We start from the raw sequence: 17053 nt of genomic DNA, 5'->3' as shown, positions 1-17053 counted from the left end.
TCCCGATGTCACATGTCCTATCAGAGCAAAACCCAACATAGAAGCCTAAGCTTCATCACCAACATCCTCAGCCTCACGCTGATGATCACCTGTATATCAAACAAGAGAAACAACACAAAAGAAGGGAGTGAGAAACATCTCACTCTGGCTCACGGTGTAGGAACGCACACCGGATAGCCAAACACAAACAATACAATTACCTCATAGATCAATCAACAACAATAGTTTATTCAATCATCCAAGTCATACAAATAGTAATTTATCATCATTTAATAATAAGGATGCACATGCATGGACACGGACTTCACATTATCATGCATGTGGCGCCAGTAAAACATCACATGGCATATTGCCGCTAGCAATACACGAAGAGTAGTCTAGGAGTACATGCCGGATCACACCCTCTGCGCACTCTCACTAGAAGGATATACTACCAGAGTCTCGTCAGGATAGCTAAGCTGCGCAAGATACATCTCATGCACACAATGGGCGAGACTGGGACTTCCAAACCGAGCTATCCCCAAGGACTAATCCCCAAAGCTTTTACACTAGGGGGCCTTCTCTGACGGTGTATTCCATATCGTACCCTTAAAACACTTATGCAAATGATGCATGTCAATCAAGACTCTATGCATTCTCATATCACATTATCATTTCCCATGGTCATATCACATATCGCATTTCGTCATCATATTTCATTATCACATTTCATATCCCATGTCTCAATCACATTTCACTTTACATCATCATATTCACAAAGCCTCCACAGAACACTTTAATTTATATCAAAACTCGTTTATTTATAAAATTAAATACATATTTTTACATCTCATCAAACAAGGAATATAATAGAAAAATCAGAAATCAAAACAGAAAATATTTCATATTTTGCCTATTTCTTATAGGGTTTCCCGCAGGAACCCATAGAGCACTCTAGATCATATTAAAACATATTTATTTTCAAAATTGACCACATACTCATGCATCACATCCAACAAGGAACACAACAAAGTAATCAGAAGGCAAAATAGAAAGCATTCATATTTTGCCCGTTTTCTCATAGGGTTTCCCATAGGAACATAGAGATCTCAAGTCATACAATTAATTGCATATAAGAAAAATAATAAGCAAAACAGATACAATTGGGAGAAATCCCTCATACATGAGCATACATAAAAATACAGCAAACACAGGATTGGGGGCCAATCCCACTACCCAACATACAATCCCACACCCAGAGCGAGGTTTCTCACTCCCCCTTACCTGGATGATGATCTAAGGTCGTTCCTGAGTACTCTTCCTTAGAGCTCTTTGTTTTTCTTTTTTTTTTCCTAACCCTTCAGAACGCAAATGAGGTAGATAGGGTTAACACTACCTGACTGCTTAAAATTATTCCATTGGGCCGGGTCAACTCAACCCATTTTCCTTCTCTTCTAACCCACTTCTCTTTTTCCTCAAAATAATTAAATAAAATAAATACATGTATATTATAAAATATTTTTCCTCTATAATAATAATATATTTCTGACCCAAAATATAATAATATAATTTCAATAACAAAATATCATATAAAATCAACCTTCTCTTAAAACATATAAATATTTATTTAAATATGCTAATAAAAAATACTTATTTAATACGTACAAAATAATTGTCCAAAACAATAATTATTGAAAACGTACAAAATAATATTCTTCTATAATTATTAAAATAATTATGACCAAATACCATATAATAATAATTATTATTATTATAATAATAATTATTATTATTATAATAATAATAATAACTTTATTGAAAACTGGGGTGTTACATTCTCAGCCTCCTAACGTTATATCTTCAATCCAACACCACTACTTGATGAAGGGAAGGATCTATAGTGCTCTCACAAAATTAGAAGAAGAACGGAAATCAATCTAACCTCAGAATCTATCTCTCTAACTTCTCTCTTAAATTCTAGAGTTATAAACTTATGAAAATCATTTATGAGAATCTGTCTTTTATATCTAACTCTCCTTCAACCAACTTACACACACTTAAACTATATCTTCTATAACTTAAGTTTAGAGTTATCACAACTCTAACTTTCACCTCACAAAAACTAACAACCAAATAACATAAAACATCATTCTTATTTATATATATTATAAATATATATCATTAAAAAAGATCATGGTGTTACATCCTGAGTCTCAGGAGAGATCTTATAAATCACAACCTTAATTTTTATAATTTATATCAATAAAGTTTAAAATATATTATAAAAATAAGCACTTAAATAACGTTTTGTTTTTTATACTGCAACTCTCCCGTAAAAAGCGTGTCCCTTTGCACAGAATTTGGAAAATTGAATGGGACAAATCGAGGAAAAGACTGAGCGGATCAAGGCATGCATGTTACTCATACCATCACAGAAAATATTCTTTATATGCCAATAGTATCATACAGTTGTCCAAGTTGATCAAAGTTTTGTCGATTTATTAATGGCCGCCATTACCTATTGCACCCTACAGATATTTCGTTTCCTCGTTTAAAATTATATTCTTATTATTTTTAACGTCTATATTTTCAAATTTTTAATAAATTAATTAATCACATGAAATTTAGTTTAAAAGTTAGATAACTTGATTTCTTTTTTAGGACAGTTAGATAACTTTATTATTACTATTATTACAAATTTTTAGTATTACTTCTAAGGTTGATTATAAACAATTAAAAGGAAGACTATAAGGTAAAAAAAAAAATTATTTAAAAATACAAATTATTAATAATTTAAATATTTTTTTTATGTACACTTCTGAATAAATCTTGTAATGATCCACCTTGGTCAATACACTTATAAATCATTTACTACTAGTAGTGAAAATACAACTAATCAATCACCTACGATTATATTTATGATAATCAAATATGTACATATGTCATGCATATAAATGTTAGAGCAACTATACAAGTATAAAGCAACACACACATAGAGTAATCTAGAAAGGGTAAAATATAAAATCTTAAGTTGTCAACCAAACATTGTATACACAGACTAATAAAAAGTAGTCATCAACTACATCATCAACAACATGGTGCTATAGTAGCTCCAAAGACCCATTCTAGCTAATTATACCCTTACTCTCATGAAAATATGATCATCGTATAGTTCAAATCATATGAAAAACACGCAAGGATAAACTGGATTACAAAAATATGTAAGTATAGAAGAAAAAAAATATCTATACTATTAACATTATCCACATATAAACTAACTCTAAACACCATATGGTTTACAACGGTCACCAATTCAATAAAATAACCAACATGTTTGAAAGTTAAAAATCCAAGCAATTCAAATATTCACCACAATCATACCATACAACAAGGTATTCATCTGATCCATATGAAGAACAATCAACGCACACCACATCACATGCACACACCATAGCTAATGTGTCGTTATGCATTCACCTATAGAGATCTCCTAACACACTTAGGGATGTCACCAGGGTGAAGAAGGTACAAATAGTAGCTCCCCGCTACCCTCCCTGTTGGATAAATATATGCCTCGTACCAATCTCTATATCCGTGTAGGTATTCGTTGAGTGGGTACCCACATATTTTTTCAATATCCGCGGATATCCATTGGTACCTGCTGGTATTTACTAAAAAAATATCTTTAAAAAATTAAACAATATTTTAACCATACATTTTAGTTTTTTGTAAAAGTGTTTTTTTTCTTTTAAAAGTTATAAAAATCTTCATAAAAAAAAGTTTGAAGATTATAACTAAAATTTAAATAAAATTTGCATTAAAAAGTTTGAAGATTATAAAATTCAAATTCAAGTATTCTTCACAATCATACTAATAACAATAAGTGGATTTAAAAACTGAATTTTAAATGTTCAATTATATAAGTTTAAAGTTCAGACAATAATTATTAAAATAAAATATTTTGCTTATACATAAATCAAAACAAAAGATAATAAAGTAAAGTATTTAACTATTATAAGTCCCAACAAAATCAAATTCATACAAGTTTAAATAAAATCAAATTCACACAAGTTCAAATAAATTAAATATTAGTGGGTACAGGTATTCGCGGGTATGGATACTATGATACTCGTACCCTCCCCATTACGAGTATAAAAAAAATATTCATACTTGTTACTCGCAGGTACTCATTTATAATATTCATGTTCTAACTGTTACAGATTTTATTCGCAGATACCCACAAGTATGAATCTTTTTGACATCTCTAAACATGCCTGAGTAATCTAAGTGACTTCACCTTACCAAACTAACCTGATTGTTTTCACACCCTATGCGTCCATTAGATTGATGACTAAAATGGGATACCAATCTTTTCTCTGATTTCTCAGGTGTCGCCACTTACATTAAGAAAGTCTAGTTTCACTGTTAGGACTAGTATAGGTGGGGGTGTAAGTGTATCACGGCCTTGACATGCATTATCAAGTCACTTATGAAATTAATCCACTAATTATCCTTAAGGACATAGAGGAAACTCAATAAATCCATTCCAAGAGTTTCACACCTACTCGAGAAGAGTTTTCAACAAATGGCCTCCCAAAACGCCACAACAGGATTCTCTAAATGAAATCTTCAATTTTCAAAACAACATTTTCTCCTCTAGTCCTAAGTCAATAAACATGTTTTAATATTCGCAACATTCTTAACATACATCTTCTAAATACATTATCTCATGTTAATGCATATAGAAATCAAATCACACCAATCATATATATCATACCAATGCTCAACCATCTCAATCAAGTACAACATACTAATGTTTACCAATAGTTCAACCATATAAGTATAATATAGTAACCATACATAGCATATCAATGTTCATCGCCAATTCAATTGTACAAGTATAGAATACCAATGCTCATTATCATCATACATCATCTACACTCAACACGCAACATGCAATAAACTTAATATTTCTATTTATGTTCACCAAATCATGCACAAAGTAGCATACAAATCATCATACAACCCATGCTCGATGCAACTTACCTCACTTCCGACATCATTAAGACAAAGAGTTCTCTATCTCGCTTATGCCTAACACCACTCAACCCATATTTGGCGTGGTTGAGGTAAAGGATCCTTGGGACCTCACGCTTAGTGTGACAAAATCCCATGTCTAGCCCCACACCAACCCAAGATGATTCTTTTTCTCATACTTGGCACCATGCCTTTGGCACATGAGGCTAATCCAAACAGAGGCAATTCTCTCTCCCTTCTTGTTCGACATTATTCAAACCACGCTCGACACAACTTCAACCCGAGATGAGTCTCTCTTTTCACACCCAACACCATTGATCCTACATCAAGGGTGAGCAAAATAAAGACCCTTATTTGAAGGCACACTCGACACCATGAAGGCGTGCCTAGCGCGATATCAAAATCTGCACAATGCATATCATGAAAATCACCCCTAAGACCTGGAAAACAACACAATCAAGCATGCAACAACAGCAAACAAGTATAGACACTTCATACAACTCATTTCTAAGCTACGTACATAACAAAATGCAACCCTGTTTATTCAAAATCATCCAAAATCATCTCCATAGCTCAAAACACCAAGAACTTTTATCCTTCACCATTCAATCTAATTTCAGCCACATACATGCTCACATTTGATGAAAACAACAACAACAACAACAACAACAAACAATTCATCAAATCAACCAACCAATTCATCCTAACTTTCCTTATCTCAACTAAAAGAAACCAAAAATGAAGAAGAGGTAGAAGGGGGAAAACAACTTTTAGCTCCAAACAATGAAAGCTCTACACCAATTACTCTAATTCACGGCTCACCAAGACCTGAATCACAACACACAAAACACATTAATGATTATGGGGAAAGGAACTGTCTAATCAAGAGAAAGTTAGAGAAGAAAAGGATCCACAAACCCCATGGCGCTTCTCTTTAGTTTATCTCTCTATAATTTGGAAAACATGAACTCATGAGACACAGTTCTTAACAGAAACCTTATATATTACCTCTCATCAAGGTCAACTAGACCTCTGATTAGAGACTTTCATAACAGACCAAACTCCTAAGAATATCTCAACTCTTAGAGTCACACAACATACATGAAACACCTCACAATTATTGCTACAAAACAACACTTAACAAACTTACAATGTTACAAATTCCAAAAAAAATATTATACTTTAATTATTTTAAAACTAATTTAAAACTAAGGTTAATATTTATTATCAATATTGTTAAAAATATAATTGATTAATTGGTGGAAAAACACAAATTTATAAAAAAAAAGTTTTTTAATCAATTTATGAATAATTTATGTAAACAAAACATCTCTCGTCGAACAAAATGCGAGTGTCTATAGTGAGTAACTCTAATCCAATCATGATATATTGCTGGCTTTAACCTCGTGTATCTCACAATTTTTTCTTTAAAAGTGTCTTTGTAGATCAGGGGAGAAGTATGTTTATAAGCTTTTCTTTTTTCCTTTACTCCTAACCAGTGTGAGACATTTTGACATTCAAAATTCAAAAATAAAATAACGATTAAGACTAAGCGACAAAAGTGATTTATACATAATTTAAATATGTTTTTAATCCTCAAATTTAAGATAAATTTATTTTTGATTCCTCAAATTTAAAATTGTTGTTTTTAGCCTTTGTAATTTTTAAAAATCTTATTTTAGTCCCTCAGATCACCAATAACATATCTGAAAGTAATAAATTAAGACGATTATGCAATATCAATTGAATTTAATGTTATATTTTCACTAACAAGGGCACCAATAAGTAGATTTTATGTAATAATATTTGATAATTTTTTAAACAAAATTTGAACATAAAGACTAAAATAAATTTTTTTAAAATTACAAGGACTAAAAATATCAATTTTAAATTTGAGGGACGAAAAATAAATTTATCTTAAATTTACACTAGAAGAAAAACGCCAATTTCCGACGGATATGAATCCGTCGGAAAATATAATTGAAATATTAATTATTTTAAATTATTTGACTAAAATATTATTGACAATTTACTATATGATCTTAATATTTTTGTATAACTAATATCTAGTTTTAAGTTTGATATGAGAATATTATGATATGTTTTTAATTTATCAAATTTAGAATAAATTCTTTTTTAGTCTCTCAAATTTAAAATTGTTTTTAGTTCCTATAATTTTTATAAAATCTTGTTTTAATTCCTCAAGTCACTAATAATATATGTGAAAGTGACAAATTAAAATAGTTATGCAGTATCAACTAGGTTTAGTATGATGTTTTCATTAATAAAGACACTAATAGATAAATTTTATGCGACAATATTTGACATATTTTCTAACAAAATTTAAATATAAAGACAAACAAATTTTTTTGAAATTATAAAAATTAAAAAATCATATTTAAATTTGAGGAATTAAAAATAAACTTACCTTAAATTTGAGGGACTAAAAACATATTAAATATTTATTTTATTATATGTAATTTGAAATTTTTTTGTGTCACAAATTTGTTAGAAGAATTATTATTACTATTATTATTAATAATATAATATAATACATGTATATATATATATATTATGTAACAAATTTGATATTTGTTGTGTAACAAATCAAATCAAAATTGTTATAATTTGATATTTATTTTATTATTTAGAAATACTAATTTATGTGAAGTTTTTAGATATTAAGAAAAAAATGAATATTGATAGAGTTACCCAAAATAAATATAAAAACTTTTTTTTTACTTTCTTTTTTTTTTATTCCTTTTGACAGATTGAACTGTTGGCCCACCAACCTACCCTTAGATGGAATATATCTGAACGTCTAATCACTACACCAAAATTAGATTTTTGTGGCAATTAATTTATTCTTTAGCGACCATATAAATGGTCATTATTTTTTTTACCAACATTTAAATAATGGATGGTGTATCCAGTGTCGCTAATACCGGCATTTATATAAAATGTTGGTAAAGACCTACTAAATTGTAGGAAAAACTTATTTTTTTTAGTGGCAATTTTAGTAGCCATTTTAAAGGCTATTAAAAGTTATTTTTTCAATTGTCTCTTTTCCATCCATTTAGTGACTTTTATCTTTTGCTAGTAAAACTTTAAATAATTTATTCCTATAATTTTCTTTTCTAAATTCATAACTTATATACTCTTTTTTTTACTCTAGTCGATGTGAGATTTGTAAGATGAGGGTTGTCTTCTATTTATATATTTTTTAATTTATTTTTTTAATTGTCTTATCTCTTAAGAGATGTGAGATTTATAAGGTGAAAGTTGCTCTCTAATTGTTTTATAACACTATTGAACTTGGTAATAGTGGGTGATTTGATACTAATTTATTATAGTGAATTAAGAGTCTAACTCAACCCTATAAATCAACTTAAAAGGTGATAGTTATTACTCACTTATATACTATTTAATTATCTTATCTCTAATCGATGTGAGACTAGTTTTTTTTAATAAATAATTATCGCTAATAGTAAACTTTAGTGTAATATAAATATACTTTTAGTGACTATTATATATTAGCCATTAATATTTTTATTATATAATTAAACAGCAGCAATTAAATTATTGCCATTAAAAAATTGTCGTTAAAAACAATTTTTATTGTAGTGAATCCATTTTTACTTGATGGTCAATCCAATCTATCTTATTTTATTTTTTGTTGGCCAATGATAAAGTGAATCTAAACAAATACCAATCCATTTTGCCACGCTACTTATAGTCAATTCTTTAAAAAAAAAATTAAAAAAAAATATGAGATTGCGATAATCATTTATAATCTCAACTAAGTTTTGTCTTTTGAAATAAACTCTCATCTCTTTAGATAACGTAGATCCATATTAATTGTAACCGTAATCATGTTTTTACCTTTTCTTCTTCAAATTAATTACTAAAAATGTTTCTTTAATAATTCGGTTGATAAGATTTTATTTTTTTTTTAATGATTGAAGGTGGGCAGGAAACGCCCCAAAACTACAAACCTCTGGGAATTAAGATCCCAGCATTATCAGACAGTAAGTACAAGGAAATGAAGATTTAAACATGATCATAATATAAAAATAAAATTGATTTAAATTGGAAAAAAAAATGATATTTCAGTATAAAATAACTATAGACTTCGCGGTACCAAACAAGTTATTGGTTTAAGTAAAACTAAATTTGGGATCTTTAAACATAGCTTTGAGTGTAAATATAGAAATAATAAAAAAAAAGTCAAGAAGGTAAATTTTATTAAAAGTGATGAATCAAATTTCTCAACAAAAATTATACAATAATAAATCATAATTGCTAAATATATCTACAATTTTTATCTAATTGAAATAATTATTAAATATATCTTATATTTCAAAATTTTGACAAACCACAAATAAAGCTAATTTTATTTTTAGAATGAAACTGTTTAGTATTAGGTAATTTTAGTAATTTCTTTGTTGAGGTGTGAATGGAAAATGAATCTTGAAAGCTACAAAGTCTCAAAAGAAACCAATTCTAACATCATTCAATAAATGTCTTTAATTGGTTAATTATTTTTACTTTTTACTTAATATTTGTTATGACCTTATTAACCATTAAATGATTTTATAATTTTATTTGAGATTAAGAAGCTCTTTTAGAATTACGATTTAAGTAAAACATTGATAACATTTATTAAGAATAAAATAAGTTTTATTAGTTAATTTTTAAGTCTTTCACCTTAATACAGGTTGTTTAATAAAAATGACAAAAAAATTGTATTTTTTTTAAACAATTTATAATTTCTCGTCTAAAAAATTAAGGTATATTTGAGGGCTATTAAATTAACTAAATAATTTCTAATATTGAATGAATGTTTGGAAGGATTTACATGAAGAATGGTAGTAAAATCATCTCAGACTATTTTTATTATATAAATTTAAATTCCTAATTAATGTGTTCCATGTTTATTGATATTCATAATTTTATAATTTTGTATGCATTACCTTAAAATATTTTAAATCTCTCTAATTCATCAGTTTATTAACAAAAAATAAATTAAATAATTATTACTCAACTGTATGAAATTTCAATAACTTAAATTCTTAACCAATTTCCTACTTGATATGATAACAATAAAACCTATGAATATTCCTACGAATAGAATGATTAGAAATTTTTTTTGCAAATATCATAAGAAATTTCGCAATTCATGCTTGAAATAAAAAGAGAAAATAATGAGAAGGAATCATCAAATGAAGCCCTCAAGCTCAAACCCGCAAAGAAAAAAAGAAAGGCACAAATAAAAAAAATGAAATGAATTGGTAATTGTAGCTGTTGATAATTGATATGGGTGGCAAGATGAGTCTAATCAAGCACAGTAGTCTTGCTTCCACTGCACACCAGCTTCTGCAGCTCGACGGGGTTTGCTTTTACGTCTGTGTCGATATCCGTTACACTTTGTCAACTCATCACTCTTTGACTTTGTTCCACTTTTCTCCTCAACCTCTTGCAAATTTTCTTTCCTTCTTTTCCTTCCATTACTAGACACCACTTTCTTAATTACCTTCTCTCCACTATAATCATCCTCTTCTATTTCCTCAACAACTTCTTCATCAAAATCATCCTTAAACACCTTTTGAGATGGCCTTCCTCTTCTTTTTGCCAGAGGAACCTTTTCTTCCTCACCACTTATCAGATCCAGATCCTCCTCATTGCTAACTCTTAACTTTTTACCCTTTCCTCTTCCTCTACCCATTTGCTCATGCAACACCACTATCTCTATTCTCTACCAAAAAGACAACATAGAGAGTCATTTTTTTTTTCATCAAAAATTGAAGTCATGTTTATTCAATTGTACTCATCCTTCTAATTTCAGGCTTCTATTTCATTTTTCAGCTATAGAAAATCAAATTGAAGCTTAGATTTAGCTTTCTAACATAGTTGAAGGCAAAGTTTAGAGGTGAAATAAACTAAATTAGGACACAGGAATTTGATTGTTCTACTTAGTAATAGCGGAATAGCCTGTTAGGATGCAAACTAAAAGTATTTTGAGAACTTTTTTTTTTCTTTTTTTTATATCAAAAATAGTAAATAAGTTATCAAAGGTGATTCTTAGCTTATCTAATCACACTCTTAATCAACTTAATTAGAAAGCTTATCAGCTATGGTTCAAATCCAATTTGAACACAAGTTCTACAAAACAAATCTAAAGCAAAACATGAGAAATGATAACAATGGAATCACCTTAGTCTATGATAGTCATATCTACAAATGAAATTAAAAAGCTGAGATAAATGAATGGCATATTGTAATAAAAATGGAAGAAATTAATACTGACCACAGAAATAAGGATAGCATCTCTGACAGAAAACTGAAACGAAAATGGAAGCTGACAAAACCCTGAGAAGAAAGAAAAGGTTGAAGTTTATTCCCGAAAGTGCAAAAAGGAACAAGAGAAAATGAGAAAGAGCATTGAGAGGGTTAAGACCTGTGAGGTTCCACAGTTGGTAACAGTGTGCCTTCTTACAACAAGAGAGAGAAAGATATTGTGTTTCTATTGACTGGATCTCTGTTCAACCCCACTCTATCATTTCCTTTTTATATATAATTTCATTCATTCATTGACGTGTTTAGAACGTTTTCTAGTTACTCTTCATCTTGTTTTAAAGAGGTAAGACCATAAAGAATTTTTAAGCTTCAATTATTATCAAAAATATATAATACAGTTCCCTAATTAAAGGCAAAAAGTAAAGTTGTATTTACTATCATCACTGTTGATTGGTCACCATGATTGAATTAATTAATTTTAGATGACCGAATATATTTAGCTATTCGTGGAAGTAAATGTTTTTACTAACTAAAGTAAAGTCTTGAAGTAATAATTTCGTAGCATTAATTGACATTAAATATGTTCACGCAACCGAAATTAAACTTCATTGAATGTCAAAGAAGGTTGTCTGTTCTTAGAGATTAATTGTATGGAAAAATATTTGCTTTTTCTCTGAAATAAAAAAGGTAAATAATTTTATTTACAGAGAAAATAATTAATTGTAAAGGATAAATAGTGTAATGGGGTATTAGTATTAGAAGTGGTTAAAAAAATGTGATGTCTATGTATGTATGCATGTTACAGATGAAAAGTTAGAAAGAAAAGAGATTAATGTGGATGCAATGAAAAAGGTTTAGGGTGTAAGCGTGTGTGGGGAGGTTGAAATCCGTGGGCAAAGAGGCATAAATGTCAAATGTTGAGTGCATGGCATCTGTGATCTGTCTCCCAATAATCAGACCCAAACCTTGATCGTTGAAAAATGGGACATTCTATTCTCTAAGCTGTGAGGCATATGGACCCAATCCAGATAAACAGCTTTCACCTTAACCATCGGGGAACAAATTTTCTTTCAATGTCTTTTTAGACTCGGTTTGCCTCAATTTCAAATCTTAATTTAATTAAGAGGTAAGAGTTGTTTCATTTATATATAAATATTAGAGTTAATCACGTTAATGTAAAAAAAGTTTTACACTATTAACCAATCAGACTCTAGATTAATTGGTGTGACAGTTTTTTAATTTAATCAATGGGTATAAGTTTTAGTATTTTTTATGTATTAAATATTTGAAGGAAAGTTTAGTTAACTTAAATAAAATGTTTACGATGAAAAATATATATATATGATATAGAGGAGCACACTCCTCTTAATATTCTGTTATTCGTGGTTACGAAACAATAAAAATAAATTAAAAATAAATTTATTATCAATATTTATTTTAAAAAAAATATAAAATAAAAAGTGATCTGTAAAAATAAATTTTGAGTTTAGAAATTAATTACGTATATGGAAAGTATTAACATCTTATAATATTTACTGTAAAAATAACTATTTTTAGTTAATTAAACAATTATTTGTAATTTTAAAAATATTTATTTTATCCAAATTAATCATGAGAATCAAACTTTTTACTTAACAAATGTGTTTATTTTATTTTAACAAGCGCTAAAATTATTGTTATCATAATTATTATAAAAAAAACATTAATTTATTTATTTATTATTTTTTAACTTGACTTAATCCTATTTATCTTTATGTGTAACGAAAAATCATTCATGTATATTAAATTGTCACAGCTTATATTCTCAAAAATTTGAAAAATTAAAAGATGTCATATCTATTTAATTCATTTTCACTTTGATAAATTCATTTATTTAATATAAAAGACATTATTATGAATTAAAAAAAAATTAATATTGCATAATTTTTTTAAAATAAATAAATAAATAAAACAATATATTTATAGAAAAATAAGATAAATGAAACTAACCTCAATGACATGTCTTTATTTACATGACAACCCATGTTTCTTGAATGGAAACCTTAAAGAAAAAAATATTATACGCCTAATGTTTTTCATTAGGCCTTAAAAATTTTACTATGATCCAATGTTTTTACTAGTCCTAATTTTTAAATTTCCAATTGGTGAGAATTTTTGTGTGTTTGAAGGCTTTGAGTCTCTTCCTTGTATATGAGAAGAAGGAAGTACATGAGATTATTGTGAGCAATGTAAAACTTTTAGTTGAAAGGAAAATAGAGTGAGATTTTAACATTTATTTAACAAATCACTTACTTTGTGATTGATTTTCATTAAGATGGAAATAGATTTTGGTTTTCATTCTAAAGACAACAATTTTAAACTATTATTAAGCTTTTCCAATTATGCAAATAACACTTAAACAAATAACTATAACAAAATATATGATATTGTAAATTTATGTTGTTTAACATAAAAACTAATAAATTTTCTCTCTTCTTGCCAAGTTATTTACTTAGACAAGAGTGTACACACATCTCACTTGTTATTTATCTTTTCTAATTATTTTTTAAACCTTTTTAATTATTACTATTTTTTCTTTCAAATTTTAATATTTTTTTTTACAAAATTAGGTTACTACATGCATTCTTTCTTATTTGTTAGAATTTATTGAAAATCATAAAATTTAGATAGAAAAATATTAAATAAATTGTTAGACGTGCCAACTTTATGTTTTTAATAAATTTCAACAAATAAAAAAGAATGTATTCAAAATAATATATCAAAGACTGTGTTTTTAACATTTCTCATGATATATGAAAAAAATAATGATTAGCGCACATCCATCACATTTTCATTTAAAAATTAAATATTTCATTTAATGTAACATATAAATATTGATGTGGCACAACATGATGATACGTCAACAATTAATGTTTCACGTTATTGGTCATTTAATGAAGACAAACAATTAATTAATAAAGTAACAAAATAAGAGAAAATGTAAAAGTTAAGTGATAAAATGTACAATTAAAAAAATTATGTGACAAAATTCACAAAATCATCAAATTTAACGAGTAAAAAGTGCAGTTAAATCTAGTAACTATATATAATAAGTTATCATGTTATTTAAAAGTTTGAGTTTAATTCTCTAAAAACTAGTTCATGAGATGATCAGGTCTAAATATTCCTTTCAATTTATTTTTATTTGATGTATAAAGTTTTTTTTAAAGAGTATTAAGAATGTAATTAATATTTTAAATTTCAAAAAATTAATATTATATAATTTTCTAATATATTATTTCTCTTTCATATTGTTAAATTCGCTCTTATTCATATTTATTTTTTATTTTTTATTTTACAATAAATAGTTACTAATATAATAGAAAAAATATATTTAGCACTTAACTAATATTATAAAATGACAATTAAAATAATAAAAAATTAAACGTCAAATAAAAAAGAAATCAAGAAAGCATATTATTGATATTAATGCAACATCACTAACAATTATCGTACAGAAATTCTTTTGCTCAAAACAAACGAACCGATCTTTTGATCTATGTAACTAGTTTATTTATTTATTTTTATTTTTATCTCAACCGAAGTTATTATAATTTGTTTTGGAGAAAGAAATCCCACAACATGATGTTTAGTATCTCCATACACCATTTTGAGAATTTCGACATTGAGAATTGAATTCAGTATGATGTTAAAACTTTGTTAAATCATTTGTCAAATAAATAAGTGTATAATCAATAACAATGGTTAAACTGGTACAAAATTTAAGATTTCTGACTTGTATAATTATGGTTTAAAATAAATGACCAATTCAGTTCAACTTGAGCTTTTTATTTTCTTATAATTAAAGAAATCAGGTAAAATCAACCTGTCATAAATATCCACCATACAGCTAGTACTTGTATTTATTATCTTCTTATATTTGTACATCATAAAAAAATAAAGAATTAACGTTCATACAAAATTTTCTATATTTATACATTTTCATTATATAAATATAAATATAACTTAAATATGTTTTTAGTTCATGTAAGACCCACTTTCCTTTATTCTTCCTTTACTCTTCCCCGAACCCTCACCCTCTACTCTTGCTCTCTTTTCTCCACATTCCTTTCAAATTTCTGATTCTCTGTGGTGGACTTGTAGTGGAAGGTGCTGATCATAGAGTAGGTGGAGCTAGCTGAACCGGAGTCATCTCGTTTTCTTCTCCATTTCCTCTCTTTTCGCTGCCCCGAAGCTCGGAATCTTTGCCCAAGGTAAGGGAAGCTAGTTCTTGTGGATTTTTGGTTGCAAACGAGTTCAAGGAACTCAATTTCTGATTAATGGTTGTTGATTCTTGGTGGTGAATTGCTAAAAATGGATTTTTGGGAGTTTGGGGTTTCATTTCAAAAATTTGGGTTTTCTTGATTCTATGGTTGCATGTTGGAAATGAGAGGTTTTTCGTGATGCTTGATGGAAATGTAGTACTTTGGGCCGATTGCATGTGGGTTTTCCTGGTTATTTTGCAGGTTTTGATGAGATTTTCGAAAGTTTGAGAGTTGCTGCTGGGTATCACGCCAGGCGTAGTTCTTCGCGCTGGGCGCGTGACCATCAGAGACTTCATTTAGGCAAGCACGCCGGGCGCAATGGTGAATGCGCCGGGCGGGCTTGAGGATGTGAGTCTCTGGATGGCCCTCGCTAGGCGTGGTGGAACCGCGCCGGGCGCGATATCAGTGGATGACTCAAGTTTTGAGGTTCTGGTGTGGCGCCGGGCTTGGCTTTGTCTCGCCGGGCGTGGAGACTCCATGGGAGTCTCTACTAGAGGTGGCGCTGGGCGCAATATATATTGCGTCGAGCGTGAGACTTGGAGAAAGTATCTGCATACACTGCGCGCGGGTTCGTACGCCAGGCGTGTGAGATCTTGTGAGGTCTCTGCCTTCCCTCACGCCAGGCACAATAGGTATTGCGCCGAGCGTGTTGATCCCTGATGCTCTCTGGTTGTGCTGCGCTGGGCACAACCACGAGTGCGCCGGGCGCGGAGATGAGATTTTACTATATGCTAAGTTGAGTTGAAATGAATATGATGGGGTGACTAGTAGATAATGAAGTTGATGATGTTGAGTTGTGTTGTATGTTGACAAGTTGAGTTGTGTTGCATGTTGATGAGTTGAGTTGTGTTGTATGTTGCTGAGTAGTGTTGTGTTGTAAGTTGATATGTTGAGCTGTATTAGTTGTATATTGTTGTAAGTTAATATGTTGAGTTGTACAGTTGTGTTGAACTGCATGTTGATATTGGATGTTGTAGGCCGAAAGACTGAGTTGTTGTAGGCCGAAAGGCTGAGTTGTTGTAGGCCGAAAGGCTGAGTTGTTGTAGGCCAAAAGGCTGAGTTGATGTAGGCCGTAAGGCTGAGTTGTTGTAGGAGATCTCCGAGTTGATATGCGTGACGACGCATTGTATGCTTATTGATGACCATGTTGAAAAACCGACGGGATGTATGTTGATGAAGTGTTGATAGTTGTAGTTGTTTATATTACTTAAATCTTTCTACATGTTGTTTCTTTTTATGTTAGCTTACCCTTTTGTTGTTTCCATGTGGTTGGAATGCAATGATCATATTATGTATGAGAGCATAGCAGGGATAGGTGGTGGATAGTGGTGAGTCTGTAGCTGGTAGGCGGAGCTGACTCCTATGGATGTTTTGTTTTGTTTTGTTACGGCTACTTGATATAGTGGCTTTGGATGTATTTTGTATTCTACACTCTA

The 17053-nt window shown here is 29.3% G+C and overlaps 1 protein-coding gene across 1 annotated transcript; it reads right to left on the bottom strand.

The window, feature by feature from the left end:
• Positions 1-10354: 10354 nt before the first annotated feature.
• On the bottom strand, positions 10355-10741 carry LOC109798816 (uncharacterized). The gene has a single exon (XM_083062490.1). It carries the CDS (start codon positions 10739-10741, stop codon positions 10355-10357), a length of 387 nt encoding a protein of 128 aa, XP_082918616.1.
• Between the last annotated feature and the right edge of the window lie 6312 nt (positions 10742-17053).

The sequence above is a fragment of the Cajanus cajan genome, chromosome 8, assembly GCF_000230855.2.
Source record: "Cajanus cajan strain Asha chromosome 8, NIPB_CcT2T_4, whole genome shotgun sequence".
Classification (NCBI taxonomy): domain Eukaryota; kingdom Viridiplantae; phylum Streptophyta; class Magnoliopsida; order Fabales; family Fabaceae; genus Cajanus; species Cajanus cajan.
Note: the sequence above shows the minus strand (reverse complement) of the source record. Positions and strands in the feature narration are given on the sequence as shown.